The sequence below is a fragment of the Globicephala melas genome, chromosome 6, assembly GCF_963455315.2.
Source record: "Globicephala melas chromosome 6, mGloMel1.2, whole genome shotgun sequence".
In the NCBI taxonomy this organism is placed as follows: domain Eukaryota; kingdom Metazoa; phylum Chordata; class Mammalia; order Artiodactyla; family Delphinidae; genus Globicephala; species Globicephala melas.
In genome coordinates, this window is record NC_083319.1 from 104,111,060 (window position 1) to 104,135,069 (window position 24,010).

The 24,010-nt window shown below is 46.8% G+C and overlaps 1 protein-coding gene across 2 annotated transcripts; it reads right to left on the minus strand.

The window, feature by feature from the left end:
• Window positions 1-3,646: 3,646 nt before the first annotated feature.
• On the minus strand, window positions 3,647-23,346 carry TRIM35 (tripartite motif containing 35). 2 transcript variants are annotated; one of them, XM_030879096.2, is made up of 6 exons: window positions 22,817-23,346; window positions 10,988-11,083; window positions 8,531-8,761; window positions 6,964-6,986; window positions 6,081-6,199; window positions 3,647-4,657 (listed from the first exon to the last, which is right to left on the minus strand). In XM_030879096.2, exons 1-6 carry the CDS (start codon window positions 23,249-23,251, stop codon window positions 4,080-4,082), a joined length of 1,482 nt encoding a protein of 493 aa, XP_030734956.1. In that variant the 5' UTR covers window positions 23,252-23,346; the 3' UTR covers window positions 3,647-4,079. The 2 variants fall into 2 exon arrangements, with proteins under 2 accessions (XP_030734956.1, XP_060157269.1); XM_060301286.1 differs by lacking the exons at window positions 3,647-4,657; window positions 6,964-6,986 and having other exon boundaries at window positions 5,944-6,199.
• Between the last annotated feature and the right edge of the window lie 664 nt (window positions 23,347-24,010).

Here is a 24,010-nt window from a genome sequence, read left to right on the forward strand (position 1 = left end):
CCATTAATCTTAAGATATCATCTCCATCCTTTCACATGATGAAACTAAGGCACTGAGAAGTTAAATAACTCTCCCAAGGTGACACAGTGGCTGAGGCAGAGTTTGAATCCAGGTTGCCCGTCCCATAGCCCAGCCTCTTAACCACTAGCTATGTAGGTCACTGGACACCTTGGTGAGGATTGAGATTTTAAAAACATATGTTGAGGTCTCAAGTGTAAGTTTTGTCTTCCAATGTCAGGAGCAACTAAATTCCACTTTGTTTTTCCCTGTTTTAAAACCCTAGGGTGAAATAAACAATGAAAAGCTGAATCCACCAGTGAACTGACTGCATGAAAATATCCATAACAAACCTCCCCCTGGAGGGGAGGAAATTATTTGAATAACATCCTTTATTTTGAGTGTTCTCCTCTTGTTGGGTTGCTTAGAGATACAGATCTAGAGTATCTGCTTTTAAATTACAGTGTATTGGGGGAACCAGAACATACTCATAAAACAAGAGTATTGCTGTACATAAAATCTCTCTGGAAGGATTTTTCAACGGTAATGACTGCCCACAAGGAAGGGAGCTGAGTGTTTGGGCAGAAGTGGGAGACTGTTCTAGAACCTTTTGTACCTTTGGATTTTACAGCCACATAAATGGATGATCTAATCAAACAACACACACAAATTAGAGACAAATTGTCTTTCTGTGTGTGTTGCATGTCTATACATATAAATCCTAGTCTTCTCGGTCATCACAACATAACCATTTTCCCATGTTACTGAAATTTGTCATAAACATAAGTTTTGTGTATACAATCTTGTTAAAAGTCTCAAGAAATCTGAGCGCTCCCAATATTGGATAACTTACATTTCTCAGGTTCCTTTGGGATTTTTCATTAACATGATTCGTAAGGTCAACATTCAAAACCTCCCATTTTCTGAAGAATTAGCCAACAGGTATTATATCTATACTATGTTTAGGATATACCACATGGCATTTGTACACCAAAATCCCCACAACAGCCTGCGGTAGGTATCCTAATCCTCATTTAGATGAGGGAGCAGAGGCTCAAAAGGCTCAGGTAGCTCATGAATCATTAAGTCAACCTCCAGCCTGGATGTCACATTGAGCAGGAGAGTGAAATGGGGGCTAGTGAGAGAGGGAGGCGACAGTAGGAGGGCTCAAGGGAAGAAGGAACGGGCTCTTGGACTAGGGCTCCTTGTCAGCAGGACAAATGCCCAAGCCGGAGCCAAAATCCAGAATCTGGAGTCTCTGAGCTTAAGGGCAGTGCCAAAGGTAAGAGATCTAGGATACACAAGCAACGAAAGGAAAAATAAACTGGACATCATCAAAATTAAAACTTTTGTGTTTCAAAGGACATCTTCCAGCAAGTGAAAAGACAGCCCACAGAGTGGCAGAAAATTTTTGCAAATCATGTATGTGATAAGGGACCTGTATCTAGAACGTATATAAAGAAGTCTTGCAACTCAACAGTAAAAAGACAAAAAGCTCAGTTAAAAATGGGCAAAGGATCTGAAGTCAGTTCTCCTAAGAAGATAAACAAATGGAGAATAAGCACATGAAAAGAGGCTTGATACCATTAAGCATCAGGGAAATCCAAGTCAAAACTACAATGAGATACCACTTCACACCCACTAGGATGGCTAAGTTAAAATACAGACAATAACAAGTGTTGATGAGGATACAGAGCAATTGGAACCCCCATACCCTGCTGGTAAGACTATAAAATAGTGCAGCCACACTGGAAAGTCCCTGGCAGTCCCTCAGAAGGTTAAACAGGGTTACCAAATGATCCAGCAAGTCTACACCTAGATACATACCCAAGAGAACGAAAAACCTATGTCCACACAAAATCTTGTACTCAAGTGTTCACAGTAGCGTTATTCATAACGGCAAAAAGTGGAAACAATCGAAATGTTTCCACCAACTGAAGAATAAATAAAATGTAGAATATCCATACAATAGATTATCCAATAATAAAAAAAAAGAAGGTGGAATACAAGGTGAATGAACTTTTGTTTACAACAACACTGAAAGGAAAATGTCAAAAGACAAAGTGGGCTTTAGCTCAAATATCATTTTTCATTTTGGTAAAAAGGGCCCTAGGCTATGCAAATTATCCTCTAAGAAAACCTCTTCCGACACCTAAGGTGGAAAGGAAAAACATTTTTTATAAGTTTATTACAACTAACAAAATAATTTCAGGTCAAGATTATTATGTAGAAATTATATTTGATGGGCTAGATAAATACTTTATGGTAGAAAGTGCACACAGGACTCAGATGTGTTGGCTGCAAAGTGCCTTGAGCTTTGCTGAGTCTGAGAGCCTTTAGCAGGGCCCTGCTCAGCTCACACCTGTTTGCCAACATCCTCACCCCCTCGCCCATGCCTGCTCTTCCTTCACTCAGTGGCATATCCTACCACGTCCCTCCCCATGGCTGCCAATGGTGTACACATCCCATTTATAACCAATATTTAGTTCTGAATCGTCATTTCTGCTTAAAATGTCCATTTCTGTGAATTAGGGCACACAAGCAGGAGAAAGTTTGTGAGCCCTTGGTCAGGAAAGCGCCCCATTAGAACACTGCTCCAGTGGGAAAACATTTCCTTTTACAGTACTGTCCCAGGACACAGTGAGTTGACAATTAAAAACTCTCTGCAGGCAGGTATGAGGAAGAAAAGGTGGAGGTAGGAGTCTGTAGGCATGGCAGAGGGAGAAGAAATCAGGATGAGAACACAAAAGCCAGGAGAACAAGAACGAGCAGGCTGAGGTCAGCAAAGACAAGAGCCCTGGAGCTCCCTCCCTCCTTGTACTTCCCCTGGACCGCGTCCCCTTCCTTCCTTCCTAACCGAAAGGGCCCCTCTTTCCCTCCCTTCTGTACCTTTGTGAGAAGAATCAGAGGAAGATGCTCCACACAATTACAGAAGGGCACCACCTTCCAGGCCTACAATCTCACTGCAGATGAGGAAAGTGAGGCCCACAGAGGGAACAAGTCTAAACCGTGGTTTTTAAATTGTGTGTTTTTAAGTGCTCTGGAACCTCTGTTCACAGGAAATCATCCAAGAAGTGTAAATCAATAAATCAGAGCCGAGCTGATGGGCAGTCTTGCCCCCAACCCCACCCTGAAGGGCCCCAGGGAGGCCCCTGGAGCAGTTTTAAATACTGGTATAAAGTGACAGACAAGCCTAGCCATGGGTCCTCCCGAAAGCCATGGCAATGGTCCTGTATTAACTATATTTTCTTCTTTTCTGTAATCTTGACACTTTGGCATCTGGGGCTTCTCCGGCTAGCAAATTCCTAGATACAGCAAACAACTCCCCTATGAGCACGCCTTTCAAATGCAGCCAACCTTCTACACGCAGAGCTATATCCCCCAACCACCTCCTGTATCAGGCTCTCACAGGGCTCCTCCACTCCAGGCCAATATCCCCCTGTTCTAATCATCCCTAGGGGCAGCCCCTGCACCCTAGCGCTGGTCAAAAGTATTCCAACTTGCCAATCATAAACCCACTTACCCTGCCTGGCCTGTTCCTTCCCTTGAAAAGCACAATAAGTCTCCCACCCAAGCTTTCCCCTCATGCCCCCTGCCTCCTAAGGACCCTGGTGCTTCCCAAACCCCACCCCACCCCCACCATGGCAGGGCCCTCCTCCTGCAGACTGTGAGTAACAAACTCTTCTCAACAGCAGTCCTCTTCCAGTCTGCTGGCCTCACCACTCTTGGAAAATGATGAAACTTACATTTTTAAACAGACCCATTCTTAGAAGCAAACATTATCCCCAGCAATCTTAGAATGTGAACCAGAAAATTCACATCCAGAGGATGCCACAACTTTGGAAAAAGCCTAATCAGGGAGGTGTCTCCTGGATAACTTTCAGAGGTGGGTAGAGAAGGGACCAAAAATGAGGGAGGAGGTACATGGCCTGGCGCCACAGAAAAGGACAGGATGGCCAGTAGGAAGATCCTGGCAAGAAGGCGGGAGGCAGAGAGGTACCAAGGCAAGTGTGCCTTTGGGAAGAGACAGAAAGAAAACGGGACCGGGGCGCGAGACCCGGCGGCATCAGGCAGGGCAGGCTTCAGCCATCCAGCTCCTCCTTGACGGTGATGCGCAGGGGGCAGATGCGCAGCGGCTCGGGGGGCCCGTCCCCCCGCGAGCCGCCCAGGTAGAAGTAGGGCCGTACCTCCCCGAAGCGGGCGTGGAAGGTGTACAGGTGGCAGTGGCGCTCCGCGTCGTAGAAGGACAGCTCACCCTCCTCGCACTCCAACTCCACGCGCAGGCGGCGCGGGATGGCGGGGACCAGGGGCGATGTGGCGGGGTCCGAGGTCACGCAGTGGTCGCCGTCCACGCCCTGTGTGCGGCACACGTACCAGAAGCCCGAGCGCGTGTCGTGGTAGCAGCTGTGCGAGTGGCCCTCGGCGCCCGCGTCCTGGCGCATCCGCACCACGCCCACGCGCCAGCTCGGCAGTGCCCCCAGGTCCACCTCCCAGGCATGCGAGCCCTGCGACAAGACGCAGGAGCCCAGCAGGCAGGGTGCCGATGAGAAGCGCTCCGGATTCTCCACCTGGACCCGGTAGCCGTGGTTGGTGACACTGGTGAGGTCGTCTGACACGGACAGCCAGCCAGCCGCAGTGTTGGGATCAAAGCTGAAAGGCACTGGGTGGGCCGTGGGAAGAGAGTGGGTGAAATCAGCAAACCTGACAGCCCGCTCTGCTGTCAGGCCAGCCTGATGCCTCCGGTCCCCCTAAACTGACAGACTGTGTCCCACTGGGCCCAGTGCATGGAGGCGGCTGCCCTGGGCTGAGGGGTGGTGTTATGGGTTGAAATGTGCCCTGCCAGAAAGCTATGTTCAAGTCTTAACCCCCAGTATCTCAGGAGGTGACCTTATTTGAGAATGGGGTTGTTGCAGATGTAAGTATTTAAGATGAGCTCAGACTGGAGTAGAGGGGGCCTTTAATCCAATATGAATGTTGTCCTTATAAAAGAGGAGAAGAGACATAGACACATAATGGGGAAAAGCCCTGTGATATTGGAGGCACAGGTCAAAGTGCTGCAGCCACCAGCCAAGGTCTGATAGCAAATACCAAAAGGTAGGAAGGGGCAGAGAAGGATCCTCCCCTACAGATTTCAGAGGGAGCATGGCCCTGCTGACACCTTGGCTTTGGACTTCAAGCCTCCAGAAGAATAAATTTCTGCCATTTTAAAGCGTCTAGTCTTTGTCCCTTGTTCGGACAGCCACAGGAAGCCAATGAAGGCAGGGATCCTGACCCTGACACAATGCCTGTGACATCTAACAAAAGCACGTAACATGCCCCTGGGTTACTGACATTTCTCCCTGTAAAATCATGTTCAGACTGCTACTCCAAAAGTATCAAGAGACTGGGTGGCTTAAACAACAGAACTATATTTCTCACAGTTCTGGAGGCTGGAATTCAGAGACCAGGGTACCAGCATGCTCAGTTGCTGGTGAGGGCCCTCTTTGGTTTATAGATGGCTATCTCCTTGCTGTGTCCTTACACAGGGGAGGGAGAGAGAGAGAGAAAGCCAACTCTCTTGTGTCTCTTCTTAAAAGGGCACTAACCCCATCACAGGGCCCCACCCTCATGACCTCTTCTAACCCTAATCACCTCCCAAAGGCCCTGTTTGCAAATTCCATCACATGGAGGTTAGGGCTTCAACATATGAATTTGGAGGGCGGGGGGACATATAAACATTCAGTCCACAGCACATGATATAGTGACTCATGTGGGCTGGAATCACCTTGGAGAGGCACCCCTGAACTGAGGAACTCTTTCATTATATTATATATACAATACGTTTCGGAATAGAAAGGGAAGTCAGTTGCTCTTTCTGAAGAGGTGGCCAAGAGTCAGGACCCAAAAAGGAAGGGTTCAGCCAGGAGGGGTTTGAGCAGTGGGGCAAGAAGGGGAGTAGGGCACAGGGGCTTGAATGAAAGAGGCTAGAGAAGGGACCAGTTAGGGGAGGAGGAAGAGGGGTGGGAAGCTGGAAGGAGTGAGTTCAGCTGGCTCTCTGCCTTGCATGGCCTCCCTGCTCTTACACCCGCCTGGGCCCCTCTCACCAGATTCGACACACACGAGCATCTTCCTCCAGACTCGGTACTGCAGGGAGTCCAGGTACTTGCAAACGTCGATGAGCATACCAGGCTGGACAGGCTCTGGCTCCATCGTGCAGAAGAGGCTGGGAAAGGAAAATTGGGCCTGGTGTGCTGGGCCAGGGCCATGCATCCTGGGACCTAACTGGGTCAGCTGGAAATAGGATCCCTTGCCTCAGGCCTAGACTCCCTGGCCATCTTACTCAATACAAGAGGAGCCAACTGGGCAGCTCACACCCCTTCAGGACTCAGTACTTGAGCCCATCCTGCCCCCACTGGGATAAACATAAATAGGAGGTTCTCAGACATGCATGTGGGCAGAAGTCACATGTACACATCAGCTCACAGGGTATATGAGTTGGAAGGCACCTTAAGGGTCCTCTAGTCCCACATTTTGAAGGTGTCACTGGCCTTTGCTTCAACACCTCCAGTGACAGGGAACTCACTACTGCCCAAAGCACTTTCTTCCATCTTTGTACGGCTCTGACGGGGACACAGTTCTTCCGTATTCATCCCTGTGAACTCTACAAACATCAACACAAACCAGCATGTCCTGCGGCTCTCAGAGGCAGGGGGCCGGCCCCCAGAGAACTACAGTCCCCATGCACAATGGCACTCTCTCCCCACACAGGGAATGGTTACGTTCCACACTCAGGAAAACAACACTGCACCAGTGCAAATCAGAAGTGGGTGCCTTGAAAGAGGGTTCTCCACCTGGTCAGTCCCCCTGCTCCCTCTGTATTGCACCCAGCCAGCCTCATTACATGCCTGGCCCTGGAGCCATGGGAGTTTGCACCCCTGGTATTTCTGCTGACTCCTCCCCTCCCCTCTATCAGCCTTGGCAACTTACCGGCGTTTTCGGCTCTTGTGTTTCTGAAAAAGAAAAAAACAGAGACACAAACAGAGACACAGAGAAAACATGAGTTTCTGACCTCAAAAGGAGCCATACATCCCATGTTCATGGATCAGAAGACTTAATATTGTTAAGATGGCAATACCCCCCCCCAAACTGATCTACAGATTCAATGCAATTCCTAGCAAAATAACAGCTGGCTTCTTTGCAGAAACTGATAAGCTGATACTAAAATTGATATGAAATTCAAGGGACTCAGAAGAGCCAAAACAATCTTGGAAAAGGACAAAGTTGGTGGCTCACACTTTCTGGTTTCAAAACTTATTAAAAGTTACTACTCGGCCATAAAAAAAGAATAAAATTTTGGCATTTGCAATAACAATATCATGCTAAGTGAACTAAGTCAGGGATAGACAAATACTGTATGTTACTACTTATATGTGGAATATAAAAAAAAATTAAACAAACGAATATAATAAAACAGACTCACAGATATAGAGAACAAGCTAGTGGTTATCAGTAGGGAAGGGGAAGAGGGGAGGGGCAAGATAAGGAGAGGGGATGAAGAGACACAAACTCCTATGTACAAAATAAATAGGCTACAAGGATATATTTACAGCACAGGGAATATAGCCGATATTTTCTAATAACTTTAAATGGAATATAAATCTATAAAAATTTTGAATCACTATGCTGAACACCTGAAGCTAATATAATATTGTAAATCAACTATACCTCAATTAAAAAAAAACCTCATTAAAAGCAACACTAAACAAGATGGTGTGGTACTAACATAAGGACATATAGATCAATGGACACTGAAAGTCTAGAAATAAACTCTCGTATTTACTGTCGGCTGGTTATCAACAAGGGTGCCAAGACCATTCAATGAGAAAAGAAAGGTCTTTAACAAATGGTGCTGGGACAGTTGGGTATCCACATGCAAAAGGCTGGATTCCCACCTTGTACCATATACAAAAATTAACTCAAAATGGATCAGACTTAAATGTAGAGACAAGACTATAAAACTCATGACCTTGGATCAGGCTATGGTTTCTTAGCTATGACACCAAAAGTGCAAACAGCAAAAGAAAACAGATAAATAGGACTTCAGCAAAATGGAAAACTTTTGTGCTTCAAAGGATGTCATCAAGAAAGTGAAAAGATAACCTACAGAATGGAAACTTTCCATAAATCTAGAGAAGTGGCGCATAAACATTATTTAAAAAGCACTCCACTGTATCAAGAAGGAGTCAAGAGAGAAGAAACAAAAAATGAGAGAGGAAGAATAAGTGCAAGAGAGGAAGGGAGAGGGAGCAGGAGGGAAGGAGAGAGGCAGAGAGGAGTGGAGAGGCCCTCAAGGTCTTGATTAAAAGCTCCTACGGAAAAAAAAAAAGCTCCTAGGCCTCCTGACACAAGCCAAGCACCTCATCTGGAAGCTCCTCCAACCTGGGGTCCGGAAGCTACGGGAAGGCTGGGTCGGCCAGGGCCGCTGGCCTCAGGCTCCCCGCTGGCCCCTGAACGTCTGGTCCCTGTCACTGACTCTGGACGTTGAGCTCCTCACCATGAGAAAGGAAACGTCATCCTCCTTCATCTCCATCTGCAGCCGCTCAATCTCATGGGCCAGGGCCTCCGTGTCTTCCGCCAGCCGCTTCATCTTTTCCTCGGCCAGAAGCTGCTTCTGCCTGGCCTCCTCGGCCATGGCATCCAGGATAGCCTGCTCCTCCACTCTCAAGAACTCTCGAAGCTTGTCAAACTCCTGCCGGATTCGCCCTTCCAGCCAAGAAGCCTCCACCTGCAGCAGAGGGTGGAAGGGGGCCTCAGCCACCACATCTGGCTCCCAGATGTTTAGCAAAGGAACTCCATTTTTCAGGAGAAATCACATGCAAAACCTCGAAAGACAAAATATACATGCAGCTTTCTTAGCACGAATTTATAAGTTTAAAATAAGTCAAACAGCCTAATGAGGTTGTTTTGATACATGAAAAATAAAATCAAATCACTGCTTATAGATGACAACTGTAGTCCTATAAATTCCTCAGCAATACTCTGTACCTGTATAGGTTGTGCAATAGTGAGGGAAGCCCTGAATCACAGAAGTGAACTGTTGCAAACAGCAAAGATTTTAAAAAATTATTTGCCTTCCCGGGAGTTCCCTGGATGTCCAGTGGTTAAGACTCCGCACTTCCACTGCAGGGGGCAGGGGTTCAATCCCTGGTCAGGGAACTAAGATCCTGCATGCAGCACTGCATGGCCAAAATAAGTAAATAAATAAAATAAAATCCAATGTCTAATCGTTTAAAACAAATTATTTGCCTTCCAATATTAGGACCTCAAATTTGATAGAGAGGCTTACCAAAAAAATAGTAGGAAGTTTTTATTTTAAAACTGAATCATTAATAATATGCACACTCCTAATCATAACTACGAAAAGCATTTAAAATAACAGTTAAAACAAAACCATAAATATACTCAAAGAAAAAGCAGAGACCTATTTCTCATCTGGGAATGAGAAAGACCTTTCTTATCATGATATGAAATTGAGAAGCCTCAAAGAAAGAATGAGATAATTGGATACATATAAAAATAAGAAGTTTTACATGGCAAGACACTAAATACATAAGTACAATTCCATGACAAATTTTGGAAAAACAACTCGAATTGTGTGCTCTAGCAATGGCAGGTTAGTAACCCACATCTTTGAACTGAAAATTCAATATGTTTATGGCTCTGATAATACGATGACAAAATGATTCATTGAAAAAGGGGAAATGACCAAAAAAAGGGGGGAAATGAGTTTTTGAAAAAGGACGAACTAGGAAAAATACTTCCAACCTATATGGTAGATTATTATTATTCTTCATAATAGTGTTCTTATGAACGCGCAAGGAGAAAAGACAAACATTCCAAGAAAAAGAATGTGAACTTCACAGAAGAAATGCAAATGGCTGTTATACTTGTGAAAGGATGTACACACTTATTAATAAACAAAGAAATGCATATGAGGAGAGATGGCGCTGTTGAAATATCAGGTAAAAAGACTGATAACGCATAGAGGGAAAGAGTGAAATCTGGGATGATTCTTATCACACCAGAAGATAAAAAACAGAGTAGACAGGAAAAACCAGCCAGTGTAAATTCAGCTCCAGCCACTCCCATGCTGGCAGTGGCAGCCCCTCAATAAAGAGGTAAACACAAAACTTTCATTTTTCATCCACCTGGACTGACTGGCTTTAGAGGAAAAGCATTAATGAAGCTGGAATCCTGGACTTTTCACACCTGACCTCCTGAGGATTCCACAGTGCCTGGGATGGACAGACAGCAGCTGTCACTTGGACACATGGACACTCCCTAGGTGTCCCCACCGCATCTTGCACCAGGCCAGCCAGGCACACGGCACAGGCCGAGCTTGGGAGGAGATGAAGCTGAGGGGCAGATGGAGGCTGGATGAGGCCCTTGGATGGTGAGGAGTCTGGACTGTGCCACGGGTGCCATGGAAACCACTGGACAGTTTTAAGCAGAGGAGTGACACAATCGATCTATTTTTAGAAACGATCAGCCCACTCCAGGGAGTGTGGACTGCAGGACAAGAGTGGAAGTACGGGGCCCGGGTAGGAGGCCAGGGAAAAAACAATGGGGACCTGGACCAGGATGGTGGCAGTGCAGCACGACTGTCAATGGACGGATGCATTCTGGAGACCATGGACGTGGGGAGTGAGAATGAGGGTGCCGCTGGCTTGAGCGGCCGGGCAAGCGGTGCAGCGTGGCACGTGCTGTCAGCCTGAAACCACAGGGCAGGTGGTGCAGGGGGCTGTTGAAGCTGCTCCATGGCTGCTGGCATGGTGCCTAAAGAGGCCACGCAGCCACAACCGGCATCCGAGGGCAAGGCTGTGCGAGGCCATCAGGGCTGGCAAAGGCCGACCCTGTGGGCAGCAGCATGGCCAGGGCCGGCCCACCTGCACCTCTCCCCGCAGCAACCCCGGGTGTCCCCGTCGCCCCGTTCAGCCCCAGCGTCACTCACCTGATTGTGCTTGGCGATGGCCTCGTAGGAGCGCCGCATGGCCCAGAAGGCCTTGGCTTTCTCCCGCAGCGCGTGTTCCATGTTCCTGCACTTGGCCTGCCGTGAGGGGTGAGAAGGAGGCAAGGAGGCAGGTTAGGGTGGAGGCCGGGCAGGGATGCAGCACGCCACATCACAGCGGGAGTTGCACATCACCGTGGGTACCACTCGACCACATTTACTGAACCCGGTCCAGCCACGTGCTGTGGGACACACACAGCTGGAAAAGCACAGCCCTGACCTTGAACTGGATGGGGTACAGCATAAAGGGCCTCAGATAGCCTCTAACCCAGCCCCTTCGTTTATACCTGATACAGATGGAGAGACAGGGTGAGGAGGTAAAGGGACCTGTTCCCTCCCACACTGGTCACGGGATAGCACAGAAGGCATCCCGCTTGGCCTAAAGCTGGTGAAGGCTGGGCCATGAACCCGAGCTGTGGGCCCGATGGTAAAGACAACGTACTCACAGGCTCCCTTGGTGACTTTCTGAACTGGACTGGTCTGCAGTCACGAAAGAATAGGCCTGATAGTGGGGATGACCCAGTTCTTCCCACAGGGCCTTATCTAAACTACAGTCTTCCCTTGGTATCCATAGGGGATTGGTTCCAGGATCCCCACGGATACTGAAATCCAAGGATGTTCAAGTCCCTTATATAAAAATGGTGTCGTATTTGTATAAAATGCTATGTAAGTAGCTGTAAGTACAATGTAAATGCTATGTAAATGGTTGCCAGAGTGGCAAATTCAAGTTGTTTTTTGGAACTTTCTGGATTTCCCCCCCCGAATATCTTTGATCTCCCATTGGTTGACTCCACAGATGTGGAACCTGTAACTACAGAGGGGCTACTGTACACGTCTCCCCGCATCCCTGCCTTATCCTGATATTCTAGTAGTGCTTGGATCGTGTGAAAGACTTTAATCAGCAGATTCAAATACTTCTTGCTTAGTTTTTGTTTTATAAATTTAACCTCTGCTCTGCTCTCCCTGGGCTCCTAGAGGAACCACTGCTGGTTTTAGGTTGGATTCTGACCTTTTGTATCCCAGGCCTAGCATTTTCTCTCCATCTTTATCCTTTTCCCTCTACATTCTGAAAAAGCCTCACAAGTTTTCTCTTTGGAAAAATAACAATTCTAACAGCATTAATTATAAATGACTACCATTTATTGAGCATTTGCTATGTGCCAGGGACTTTGCTAATTACTTTACACATTACGTCACTTAATCATCACATTATTCCTATTAGTAATTTTATCAGCCCGCTTTTACCGATGAAAAAACTGAAGCACAGAAAGGGGAAGTGACTAGCCCAAGGGCACACGGCTAGTTCATGGCAGAGCAAGGATGAGAACCTAAACAGTGGTGGCAGGCAGCCTCTAAGATCGTTCCCAGTGATCCCTCCTGTGAGATAAGAAAGTTTGTTGTTTTAAGATGCCAAATTTGAGGCTAATTTGTTATGAGTGATAAATACAGATTTGTCCTCGAAAGCCTCATCCCCACCTGGGCCTGATGTAGATGGCGAGATTCTGGACTTCAAGCTGATGCTGTAATGGGACAAGATGCTTGGGAATCTTGGGAGAAGGTGAACATACTCTGCATGTGGGAGGGACATCCATCATTGGAGCCAGAGCACAGATTGAAGGAGACAGCCTCTAAAATGGCCCCAATGATCCCACCTCCCTGTACTCATGCCCTGGTGGAATCCCTTCCCTGTGGGCTGGATCTAGTGACTTGCTTCTAACCAACAGAATATGGCAAAAGTGATGGGACATGAACTGAGGTGACAAAAAGTCTGCACACACCCCTTTCTTGCCCTCCCGTGCTTGCTCCCTTGCATGGAAGTGATCCACCCTCTGGAGCAGCCCATGGGGCTAGGAACTGAGGGTATCCAACCAACAGCCGCAAGGACCCGAATCCTGCCACCAACCACACAAGTGAGCCTGAGTGGGGATCCTGGCTTTCTTGGGCCTTCAGATGAGATTGTAGCCCCGACCAACACTGCAGCATCATGAGACCCTGAGGCAGAAACAACCAGTCGGGTCACGCCAGATTCCTGACCTACAGAAACCATGACATAATAGACATTTTTGTTTTAAGCCACTATGATTGGGGTAATTTGTTACACAGCACTAGATAACTAGCCCATCTGTCCTGCTCCACAGTCCATTCTTTTAACCACTCTTCTACAGAAAATAAACAATGATTTCTTTTTCTGCAGCTTTTGTTTTCTATTCATTCTAGTCATGTTTATGTTCTTCTTGACAATATTTAACAGATTTTTTAAAAATATTGTTTTCCGTAGTATATCACCTCTAAGGTGTGTCTCGTCAACAGCAAAATAACATTAGCATGAGCGTCCCACAAAACCACTGAAATATCATCCCAATGTGTTATTTTGTGGGACGAGATGTATTGTTGCAAAGTTATGTAATAGGGTCCCCAAAGACAATTCCACGATTTGCCAAAGAAGTGTGAATGACAGGAGTGAAGCAAGTCACATTACCCAGGGGCATGCTGGCCCCAAACAACACGGCCCAACCTTCTGCCCTTCAACCTTCAGTCCGGGATTTATGGGGTAATGAAGATGGGAAGGGGGTGACAGTCCCTTGTCCTTCCCAAACTTTTCAATCACTTGGAGAGTCTTGCTTTAATTCAGCAAATCCCAACCCTAAATAAAATGTGCCCTTCTCTGAGATGCTAGCTGGTGAGACCCACCAATGATTATATTACCACCAGCAAGCAGTTATTACTGAGCATGTACTATGCACAAGGCACTAAATTAGGTACTTTACAAACATCATTCTATTGAATTCTTACATTTCTGCAAGGTAGGCGCTATATTGCTAATATATAGAAGAGAAAAGAAGGCCCAGGAAAGTTAAGTAAATTGCCAAAATTATAGTTAGCACCAGAACCACGATCTATCTGCAGAACTGACCAAGAATAAAGGCCACAGTCTTAACCACAAGACTACCCACCCTATTTCATTCAGGGAGCTACTACTATGTTGTCTAGTTGTCTTTTGTGTTTCCAAATGTGTCATCTTATTTCCAAATCTGTTGACATCAAACATGTCAATTTCTTTAGTTCTGGAGAATAAAAGCTTATAGTTCTGGCCATACTTTGCCCAATTCCTTAAACAACCTAGCATGTGAATGAAATTTTCCTCCCATAAATGTCAAATTAAACAACGCATCTTTAAAACTTACGGAAAATCAAAACCTGGAAATGACCCAAATGTCCATCAGCAAGAGATGGGTGAGTAAATTATGGTATATTCATACAATGGAAAGCTACTTAGCAGTAAAAAAAAGGAGCAAACTACTGATACACATAACATAGGTGAACCAAAAGGTATATGTATATACTACTCTGGAGGAGAGTACACAGTATCATTCCATTTATGTGAAGTTGAAGATCAGGCAACACTAATCCAAGGTGATAAATCAGAAAGTGTTGCCTCTTGGTGGAAGACTGACTGGGAAGAAGGAGGGACCCCTCCAGGGTGATGGAGATGTTCTCTACTTCGTTTGCAGTGGCAGGTATAGGGTGTGTGTAATAGAACTCATCCAACTGAACATTTAAGATCTATGCATCTAACTGTATATAAGTTATACCTCAAATTTTTAAAAGCCTATAAAATGAAAACTTGAGAAGTTTTAACGTTTTCTTATAAATTACCAAGAGCTTAATGAGAGGAAATTCCTTCCTTTTCACTCCAATTTTTTTTTTTTTTTTGGCCCTGCTGTGTAGCTTGCGGGATCTTAGTTCCCCTACTAGGGATGGAACCCTGACCCACAGCAGTGAAAGCGCCGAGTCCTAACCCCTGGACTGCCAGGGAATTAATTCTCTTTTCTCTCCAACTTAATGAGTTACTTTGTACCTTTCAATCTCCTTTGTTGTTGTCACCAATTTATTTTCTTTGCATAAGACATAAACGTGCTATCTCTTAAATAATTATAAACTGAACACCCCTGTAACCACCACCCAGGACATGTCCCTTCTGAACCTTAATCCCTTTTTTCTGTCGGAGGAAACTCCTAATTTCTATGGTACTTCCTTGCTTTTCTTTAGAGTTATAGCCGCTATGTATGATCCCTAACCTAAATTACACACTTTGGTTTTGCCTGGTTTTGAGCTTTATATCAATGGAATAAAACTACATATATTCTTTTGTGTCTTGCTTCCTCTACGTAACATAAAGTTTGTAGGATTCAAATACATAATTGTATGTCAGTTTACCCGTTCATCGTTGCATTGTAATTTACTTTATGAATACACCACAATCAGGTATCCATTCTGTTGTCAATGGATAGCTGGGTCATTTACAACTTCGAGTCATACAAATAGGATGAACATTCTTGTATAGGTCTCCTAGGGCACAGGTACACTGGTTCTTCTACAAAATATTTCCTGGGGGTAGAATTGCTGGGCCACTGGTACGTGTATCTTCAACTTTCGTAGATAAATGCTAAACGTTTTTCCAAAGCAGGTGTACCAATTTATACCACATGAGCAATGTGAATGAAAAACGTTTATTAACCATTTGGATCTTTATTTTTAAATAACTGTTATTAAAATCTTTGACCCTTTTTCTATTGAGTTGCCTGCCATTTTCCTACTGGCATGTAAGAATTTATTATAAATACACAGTGTATGTCTTTTATGGTTTAAATGCATAACTAGTATCTCCTATTGTACCACTTCTATTTCTTAATTTCAGTGTGATCCAATGTATCAGTGTTTTCCTCTGGAATTAGTGCTCGTTGGTTTTAAGAAATACCTCCCTACTCTGAGGTCATAAAGATAATCTCCTATATTATTTAAAGTTATAGCTTTCCTTTCACATTTGGGTCTAATGTGGATACCTGAAGTTTATTTTGTGAATGGTGTGACCCAGTAGCTTGTTTGCTCCAAAAGCATTATTTAAGAATAAACTGGAAACTAATACAACATTGTAAATCAACTATATTTCAATAAATTTTTTTTTTTAATTTAAAAAAGAATACTACCATTCCCCTACTGGTCTGAAGGCCACCTCTGTCATACACCACACACAGATCTGTTTCTAGGTTCCCCAGTCTGTTTCCCTGGCCATCTGTTTATCCTTGCACCAGTACCACAACCTTAACTTCTACAGCTACAATATAAACTGACATCTAATAAATATTTCCTAAGAATGCTTTGGCAATTCTTGGCCCTTTGAGCTTGCATGTGAATTTTAAAATCAGCTTGTCAAAATCCACAAAATAATCATGTTGGGATTTTGATTGGGATAGAATTGACTCTACAGATCAGTTTGAGAATAACTGACATCTTTAAATACTGTCTTCTAATCTATGAGTATGGTATATCTTCCCACTTAGTCTTCTTTGATGTCCCTCAACAAAGTTTTCTATTTTTCCCTGCCAGAGTTCTGCACACTTCTCGTTACATTTATTCCCAGATATCTGATTTTTTTTAAATACTATTGTAAATGGTTTTTAAAATTTTCTATTTGCTACTGATATAAATACAACTGTTAATCTTTATTTCACAAACCAGCATTCTGTCTAAACTCATTTACATATTTATAATTTATCTATAGCACCTTTTTATTTTCTATGCCACAGAAATTTCTTTGCAGATTCAATCATATTATCTGCATATAATGCCAGTGTTGTTTCCCTCTTTCCAAACCTTATGCCTTTATTCCTGACTTTATTTGCTAGGCTCTCCAATACAAACTTGGATGAAATTGGTCATAATAGGCATTCCTGCCTTCTTCTTGTTCTCAGTAAGAAAACTCTAAGTGTTTCACCATTAAATATGATATTTGCTATAAGTTTTTTGGTATTCTTCAGCAGTTTAATAAAGTTCCTTCTATTCCTAGTTTGCTAATTTTTTTTCAATCACAAAAGGATACTGAATTTAAGCAAATGCAATTTTTGCATTTAATGACTTCATCATATTTAAGTGGCCCAGAACTGGATTTTGTTTTCTTATCCAGTCAGACAGCTTTTGTCATTTAACTGGAGTACTTAACATAATTACCAATATAATTGCATTTAAGTCCACCTTCTCGTTCTGTGCTATCTGTCCTGCTTGCTCGATACGTCTTTTTCTCTTCCTTGTCTTTTTTTAGACTGTAGACTTTTTATTCCACTTTTTTCCCCTATATACGTTTAGTGGTTAACCTACAAAATACTACAGGGAGAAAGTGCGATTTCAAATGAATCTAAACAATACACTTTTCATGTTTGCGTCTGATATTCTGATTTTAACACTAAACACACTTGCATCACAATGGGACCCACCATTCAGGGACCCGCATGTAGTCCAAGGAGTGCCTGAAATGACAGAGACTAGTGGGGGCTCTGGTGCAAAGGCTGGTCAGGACCAATAAGGGTCATCACTGCCCTGCGTGGAGCTAAGTGGCCCATGACACATCTGGAACATCACCCAGGGCCCAAGCCCAGCAAAAGCTCTGATTTTGGCTTCAATTATAACATTCAAGATGACTTAAATTATAAATACACACAAAATAGGAAGGTTTTATTTACACTAAAGGATTCAGAATGTGATTATATAGTCTACAAGGTGTTTTTAAAAATTACAATTTGATACCTTAAGCAGCAAATTTCAACTGCATCTTTAATATCCTAAGGATTTTACAATATTGTTTTACCCAAAATATCCATTAACACAGGTGCTGTGTGATATAAAAGAAAAGGGGAAGGGTGCCAGTAAGGGAATATTATTTCCTGTCACAGCACCCTTTCAAGTACTTATCAAAGTGCTAGAGCTATGTGTGCAGCCAGGGTTGTCCAGCACAAGCCAGGTTCTCTGTCCTCTGAGGCCCTACATATACTGCTGCTTCTGACCGATTCCCACCTGCTTCACCCAACTATCCCAACGTGGCCTTGAAAACTAAGCTCAGGCCCTCTTCATTTCCTCCAGAAAGCCACCTTGGCCTCCCCAGTAGAGTTTAGTTGCCTCTCTGTGGACACCTCTGCCACTGAACTTCCTATTCAGCATCACCACTTCACTTTCCAGTAAAGGCTGCAGGCTTCCTGGGGGCAGGTCCTCTTGCCTGGTCCTCTCACCGAGCACAGTAGCGCTCCATAAACTGCAGACGGAATGAAGGCTTGCTCTGAAAAGGTAGAGACTGTTTCAACCACTGCACATCTCCAGGTCTCAGCACAAACTAGATGCTCAACTAACCACTTGCCCAGTTGACAAATACACTCGGCGTTGACGTTCTCTCCACTACACCCCATGGCCTCCTGGATCGAGAGCTCAGAGGCCTGATCTGTACCTTGTCCTTTTCACTGACCACCGGTGAGAACTTTGGCAAAAGCTCTTTCTCGGGCAGTCAGGCTCCAACCCTGAAAGATAAAGGCAAGAAAGTGCCCATGGTCTCTCAAATGCCACCATAAAAATGAAGAATGCAGTTTTCTCTGTACATGTTCACCTAGCCCATCACCAGGATTTTCTGGCATCTGTCTCCAGGTAGTGTCATTTTTCCTATGTATTTCAAACATCTGTTTTTCAGGCAGATTGAAATAGCAGCTAAGAGCTCTGGCCCTTGGCCACCCAGGTTCAAATCCCAGCTCCTCCACTTAGTAGCGGGTGATCTTCAGCACGTTCCTTAACTTCTCGGCGCCTCAGTTTCCTCATCCGAATAGGAGGGATGAGAACACTACCTAGCTCAGAGGATGGCTGTGAGGATCCACGTTCAGTACTTATAAGAGTGCACCAGGCATGTGTTAGCTCGTTACTACTGAGTGTCACTTGGTCCCAGGTAACTTAACTCTCCTCCTGGTTTATTTTCCAGGTTTCTTAAATGGACTGCAGAGATGCATCTGGGACAACTTGATCTCATTCAGATGCCCTTCTTCTCCAACTCCAATCCAGGCTCCCATTCTTCCTTTCCCCTTGGTGGTCAGTCCTCCTTAAGAAGCCGGTGTCTACCATGGCAACTAGAGCTAGGCCCCCTAACTCAGGACCCTCAATGGGCGGTGCTCAGTAAGACCCCATCCTGCCCCTGGTCACAGGCCTTGCCAGGAGGCAATTAAACATCCTCCAGTACAACTTGGATCTGGGAAGGCCTGGCCCATAAGGAGAGCTCCAGGATGAGGCTGAGCAGTTGGGAAAAGGGGAAAGGATTGGAAGGGGGAAGACTTCAGAGGTGCCTGGAATAAACCTCGATTAGGCTTGGCTAGACTGATTCTAAGAAGGTAACCCCAGAAGGGGAAGAGGCTGGGTCTGGGGCAGGAAGAAGCTGGAGGGCAGAGAATGGCCGTCATATCAGTCTGGTGAGATGGAGAAGAAAGGGGTCTAGACAAGGAAGTTCTGAGGCCTGGGACCTGGTGGAGGTTCGGGGCTGGTTTGCTCTGAAGATGCAAGCCGGGCCAAACGTCAGACTGGGAGTCAGGAGATCTGCGTCCTAATGCTAGAGGTACCGCTTTCACTGTCCGTGACTGACCATTGGTGTGATTAGTATTCGATCATGCCCACCTGACTCCAAGAAGGCAGGGGCTTGAACCACCCTGTCCTTTCCTGCACACACTGTGTCTGGCACAGAGCAGGCACTCAGTCCACACCTGTCGGCCCACTGACGATGGTTCTCATCCACACAAGCCTCTAAGGACCCACAACACAGAGGCGGCTGCCCTCACGGCTCCGGAACAGAGGGCCAGCAGGGACCAGAGAAGCGTCTATCAAAGTCCATGACCAGGGCTTCCCCGGTGGCGCAGTGGTTGAGAGTCCGCCTGCCGATGCAGGGGACGCGGGTTCGTGCCCCGTCTGGGAGGATCCCACATGCTGCGGAGCGGCTGCGCCCGTGAGCCGTGGACGCTGCGCCTGGGCGTCCGGAGCCTGTGCTCCGCAACGGGAGAGGCCACAATAGTGAGAGGCCCGTGTACCGCAAAAAAAAAAAAAAAAAAAAAAAAAAAAGTCCATGACCAGAGTAAGAGCAGAGCAAGGCCCCAGGTGAACTGTACAGTAAATGCTCTAACTCTGGACAAGCTGCTTAACCTCTGTGAGACTCAGTGTCATTGCCTGTAAAATGGGGAGAACAGTACCCACCTGTAGCAAGCTGAGTAACAGCCCCTCCAAAGATGTCCACATCCTAATCCCCAGAACCTGGGAACGTGTTACCTTACACGGCAAAAGGGATTCCACAGATATGATTAAAATATGGATTTTAAGATGGGGAGATTATCCTGGATTGTCTGCGGGGGCCCCCTGTAATCACAAGGGTCCTTACGATAGGGTGGCAGGGGGGTTAGAGAAGACAATGGGACAACAGAAGCAGAAGTTGGAATGATGCACTTCAGAGATGAAGGAAGGGGCCTCCAAAAGCTGGACAAGGTAATGAAATAAATCCTCTCCTAGCCTCCAAAAGGCATGGGGCCAACACCTTGATGTCAGGACTTCTGACCTCCAGAGCCGTAAGCTAATAAATCTGTGCTGTGTTAAACCACAAAGTATGAGGCAGTTTATTACAACAGCGAGAGGAAACTAATACACAACCTCATGGGGTTTTTGTGAGGATTAAGTGTGTTGACAAGTAAACACTTAAGAGCACATGGTACCTAGTTTAGTGGTCAAAAAGCATTGGCTGGTATGATTATTTTTGCTGGAGTCCCTCATACGGTTGCCAAAGAAATCTTTCGAATGTACACATCTCATTGCAAAGCCCCTATGGGACAGCTTTCAGGGCTCCCCATCAGCCCCTTCTCACCTGTCCAGCCTTCCCACACTGTCCCCACCACCACCGCCTATCCACCCATCCGGAACGACAACTTGTCTATTTGCTGGCTGACGTCCCCACACTACAGTGCGAGCTCCATGGGGCAGGGGCTCTGGCTTACTGACTTCTGCAGCCTCAGCACCCAGCATAGGTCCTGGCGCACAGCTGTCTAACGCATGAGTGATGCCACCCAGCACCAGGCTGAGCACACTCCTCAGGTCTTTCCGGACTGGACTCCTCACCCCTTCAGACACAGCCCTGAGTGCCCACTGGTCTGTCAGCATCATTCCTCTGTTTAAAACCCTCCAACTGCTCCCTACAGCCTTTAGAACAAAGGCCAAGACTGGGGCCTCCTCGCTCCTTCTGCAACTCCATCCTCATTCTCTCAGTGTCTGGAAAGTCACTGCTTCTGGACCCTTACACATGCTGCTGCCTCTGCCTGAAATACCCTCCCTGACCCCCCTTCACCTGGCTAACACTTCCTAACCCCTCAGTCTCTGCTTGAAGCTCCTTGAAGGTATGAATTACTGTTTAGCTCGTGTCCTGCAGTATCCCCAGGGCCTAGCAGTACGAGGCATCTGCTGAATAAACAGAAAGATGTCATTAGACCATATGCACTTTGGGGCACCTGGCTCACTGATCTTGAATCCTGGCTTAGCTCAGCCCTGGGTTCTGCCTTAGTGCTCTTGGCCTTGACCCCTGCCCATCTTCCTGATCTATTCTTCTGGTGGTCCCACGGTGATTCGTCATGACTCGATCCATGGTGGCCCCCTACCTCAACCCCAGCCCCCAGAATGCCCAGCACTTACTTCAGCTATCCCAAATCAGGACCTGGCACTTCTACCAAGGGAAATGAAGGATAAAAAGCACTGCTTTTTATCAGTGCTTTAAGCAGTTACAGGCTTATCCCATTGCCGAGCTAGTGTAGGGTTCAAACAAGCATATTGATGACATTCCCCTTCACCTGAACTTTGTCAAAATGTGTATGGAACTGTCAACTTTTGATATTTCTTAAGAAAGGAATTAAAGCAAACAAACTAAAACAGTGTCTGGAGGCAGGCATTCTTATAGTGCCTCCTTTTCAATACACTCAGCTTCAGACTAGCAGAGCTGGGTTCTCCAAACTGTGGGTCTGACCTATGTATTAGTAGGTTTTAGTTGGTGATGAAATAAATTAATATTTTACACCCTGTGCAGTTTTTAAAATAAAACGACAGAAAATACCTGAGTACAATAGACATTTTCACAGAACTTTTGTTTCAGCTGATACAGACACCATACATGCATGTGGCAGTTCTGGGTCTCAATGGAAAAAACATGTCTTACCATGTGCTAGCTGAGGTCAAAAAATCTGAAAACCCCTGAGATGGCTAATCCTTATTTCCTGATCATTCTTCCTTCCTCTGCCAAAAACTTCTCCATGTTAGTTTGCCCTAAGATTGTTCCTTACCTTATTTATAGCCACTGGAACTCTAGGGGGATGCTGAGAGAGTGATCCAGAAGGGACCAGCTGGCCAGGGCCAGGGCCAGAGGCCTCCCCACAGCTACACAATACAGGGCTCCAGCCCGGGAAGGAGGAGAAAGATGTGGGGAGATCTAAAAGGCTCCACATCTTTGGCCAGGTCTTGGGGTCCTGCACCTCCACCCTGAGTGTGCCAAGTTCCAGGGTTGCGGGCTTACCCACACCTGTGCTTCTAAAAGTGGCATGGGCCACACACCTGTGGTAGAAAGGGTGCACAGCCTCAGCCCTTCAGAGGTGGTGGGGCAGGGGAGCTGTCTTGAGAACATCCTGTAACCCCAGTTCTCACACTTCCTGTTGACATTCTCTCTCCTTCCATCTCAGGCCCCTGGGCCGGCCTTGATGAAGAAGGCAGCCTCTGTATGTTACCAGCGGCAGGGAGTGGGGGTCCCGAGGAGGCACCAGCAAGCTGGCAGGGGGAAGAGGGGCGGGGCCGGGCACACCAGCTCTGGCAGGCTGGAGTGCAGGAGCAGCGGGGTCAGGGTGCTGGGTTCCAGTCCACGTGCGCGCTCGGCCACCTCCAGCACGCGGCCGCGCTTACCCGAAAGTCGTGGGCAGTGTCCTTCACCGGCTGCACGCGGTGCCCCTGGTGCCGGGGGTCGGTCTGGCACGAGCAGCACAGCAGCTCCTTGTCGTCAAGACAGAAGAGGTTGAACTGGCCGCGGTGCAGGCGGCAGAGGCGCGGAGAGCGGTGGCCGGTCCAGCGCGCGCCCTCGGCCTCCTCGCGCAGCAGCTTCTCCACGAGGTTATTGAGGGTGTGGTTGGTGCGCAGGTCGGCGGGGGCCGCGCGGTCCTTGCACACCGGGCAGGTGGGTGCCACCTGCACCTCCCAGCAGCGGGTCACGCACCCGCGGCAGAAGTTGTGGCCGCAGCGCAGAGTCACGGCGTCACGGAAGGGGTCGTAGCAGACGGCGCAGAGCAGCTCCTCCTTGAAAGATCGGGAAGGCCCGGGGGACAAGGCGGGCCCCGCTTCCATTGCCCCGGATACCGGATCCCGCGCCCGCAACTTTCGCTCCAGCCCCTCCCATCCGCCGCGCGGCTCCCGCGACCCTGCGGAGGCCGGCGGTCAGCCCCTTCCACTCGGAGCACTGAGCGACAGCGGTGCCGGCCAATCGCGCTGGGCGCGCTCGGGAGGCTCCGCCCCAGTTCCGGTCGGCTCGGGAAACCCCGGAAGAGCGAGGTGGGCCCCGTATGCTCCGCAATCCCGGTCAGTCCTAGGCGAGCAAGTTTAGCCGGGAAAAAACACCCTAGCAGTGTTCTAGGGCTTCCGTGTCACTGCAACCTACTTCCGATTTCAAATGGGAAATGAAGTCTAGGAGCCCCTTCCTTAAGTGGTCCCCGGAAATCTCAGGCCCGTGAGGTGGGAGAAGCCAGAGCTCCTTACTTCGTGGTTCCGAAGTGAAGTCTGATCTTAACGGCGTCGTTAGCTTTTTCACCGCTTAAGAGTTTGCAGTGCCCTTTCAAAGATCTGTGCCCGCTCTTGCATTAGTTGCTTACTTATTTTGGGCAGTCTTGTGCCTGCCCCCTGGGGTAAGGCGGGAACAAATGAGAGAAAGGGGAAGTGGAAGACCTCTGAGAAGATCCGATTCTTGTCCCGTGGTTGAATAGGCGGGCAAGTCACCGTCTTTCCAGAATCTATTTCCTCGTGAGTGAAACAGAGATCAAGGACGTCTGCAAAGTTAGCTGTGGGAACTGAAATCCAGGCTAAATTCCTGCCAGGTACAGCAGGCCTGAG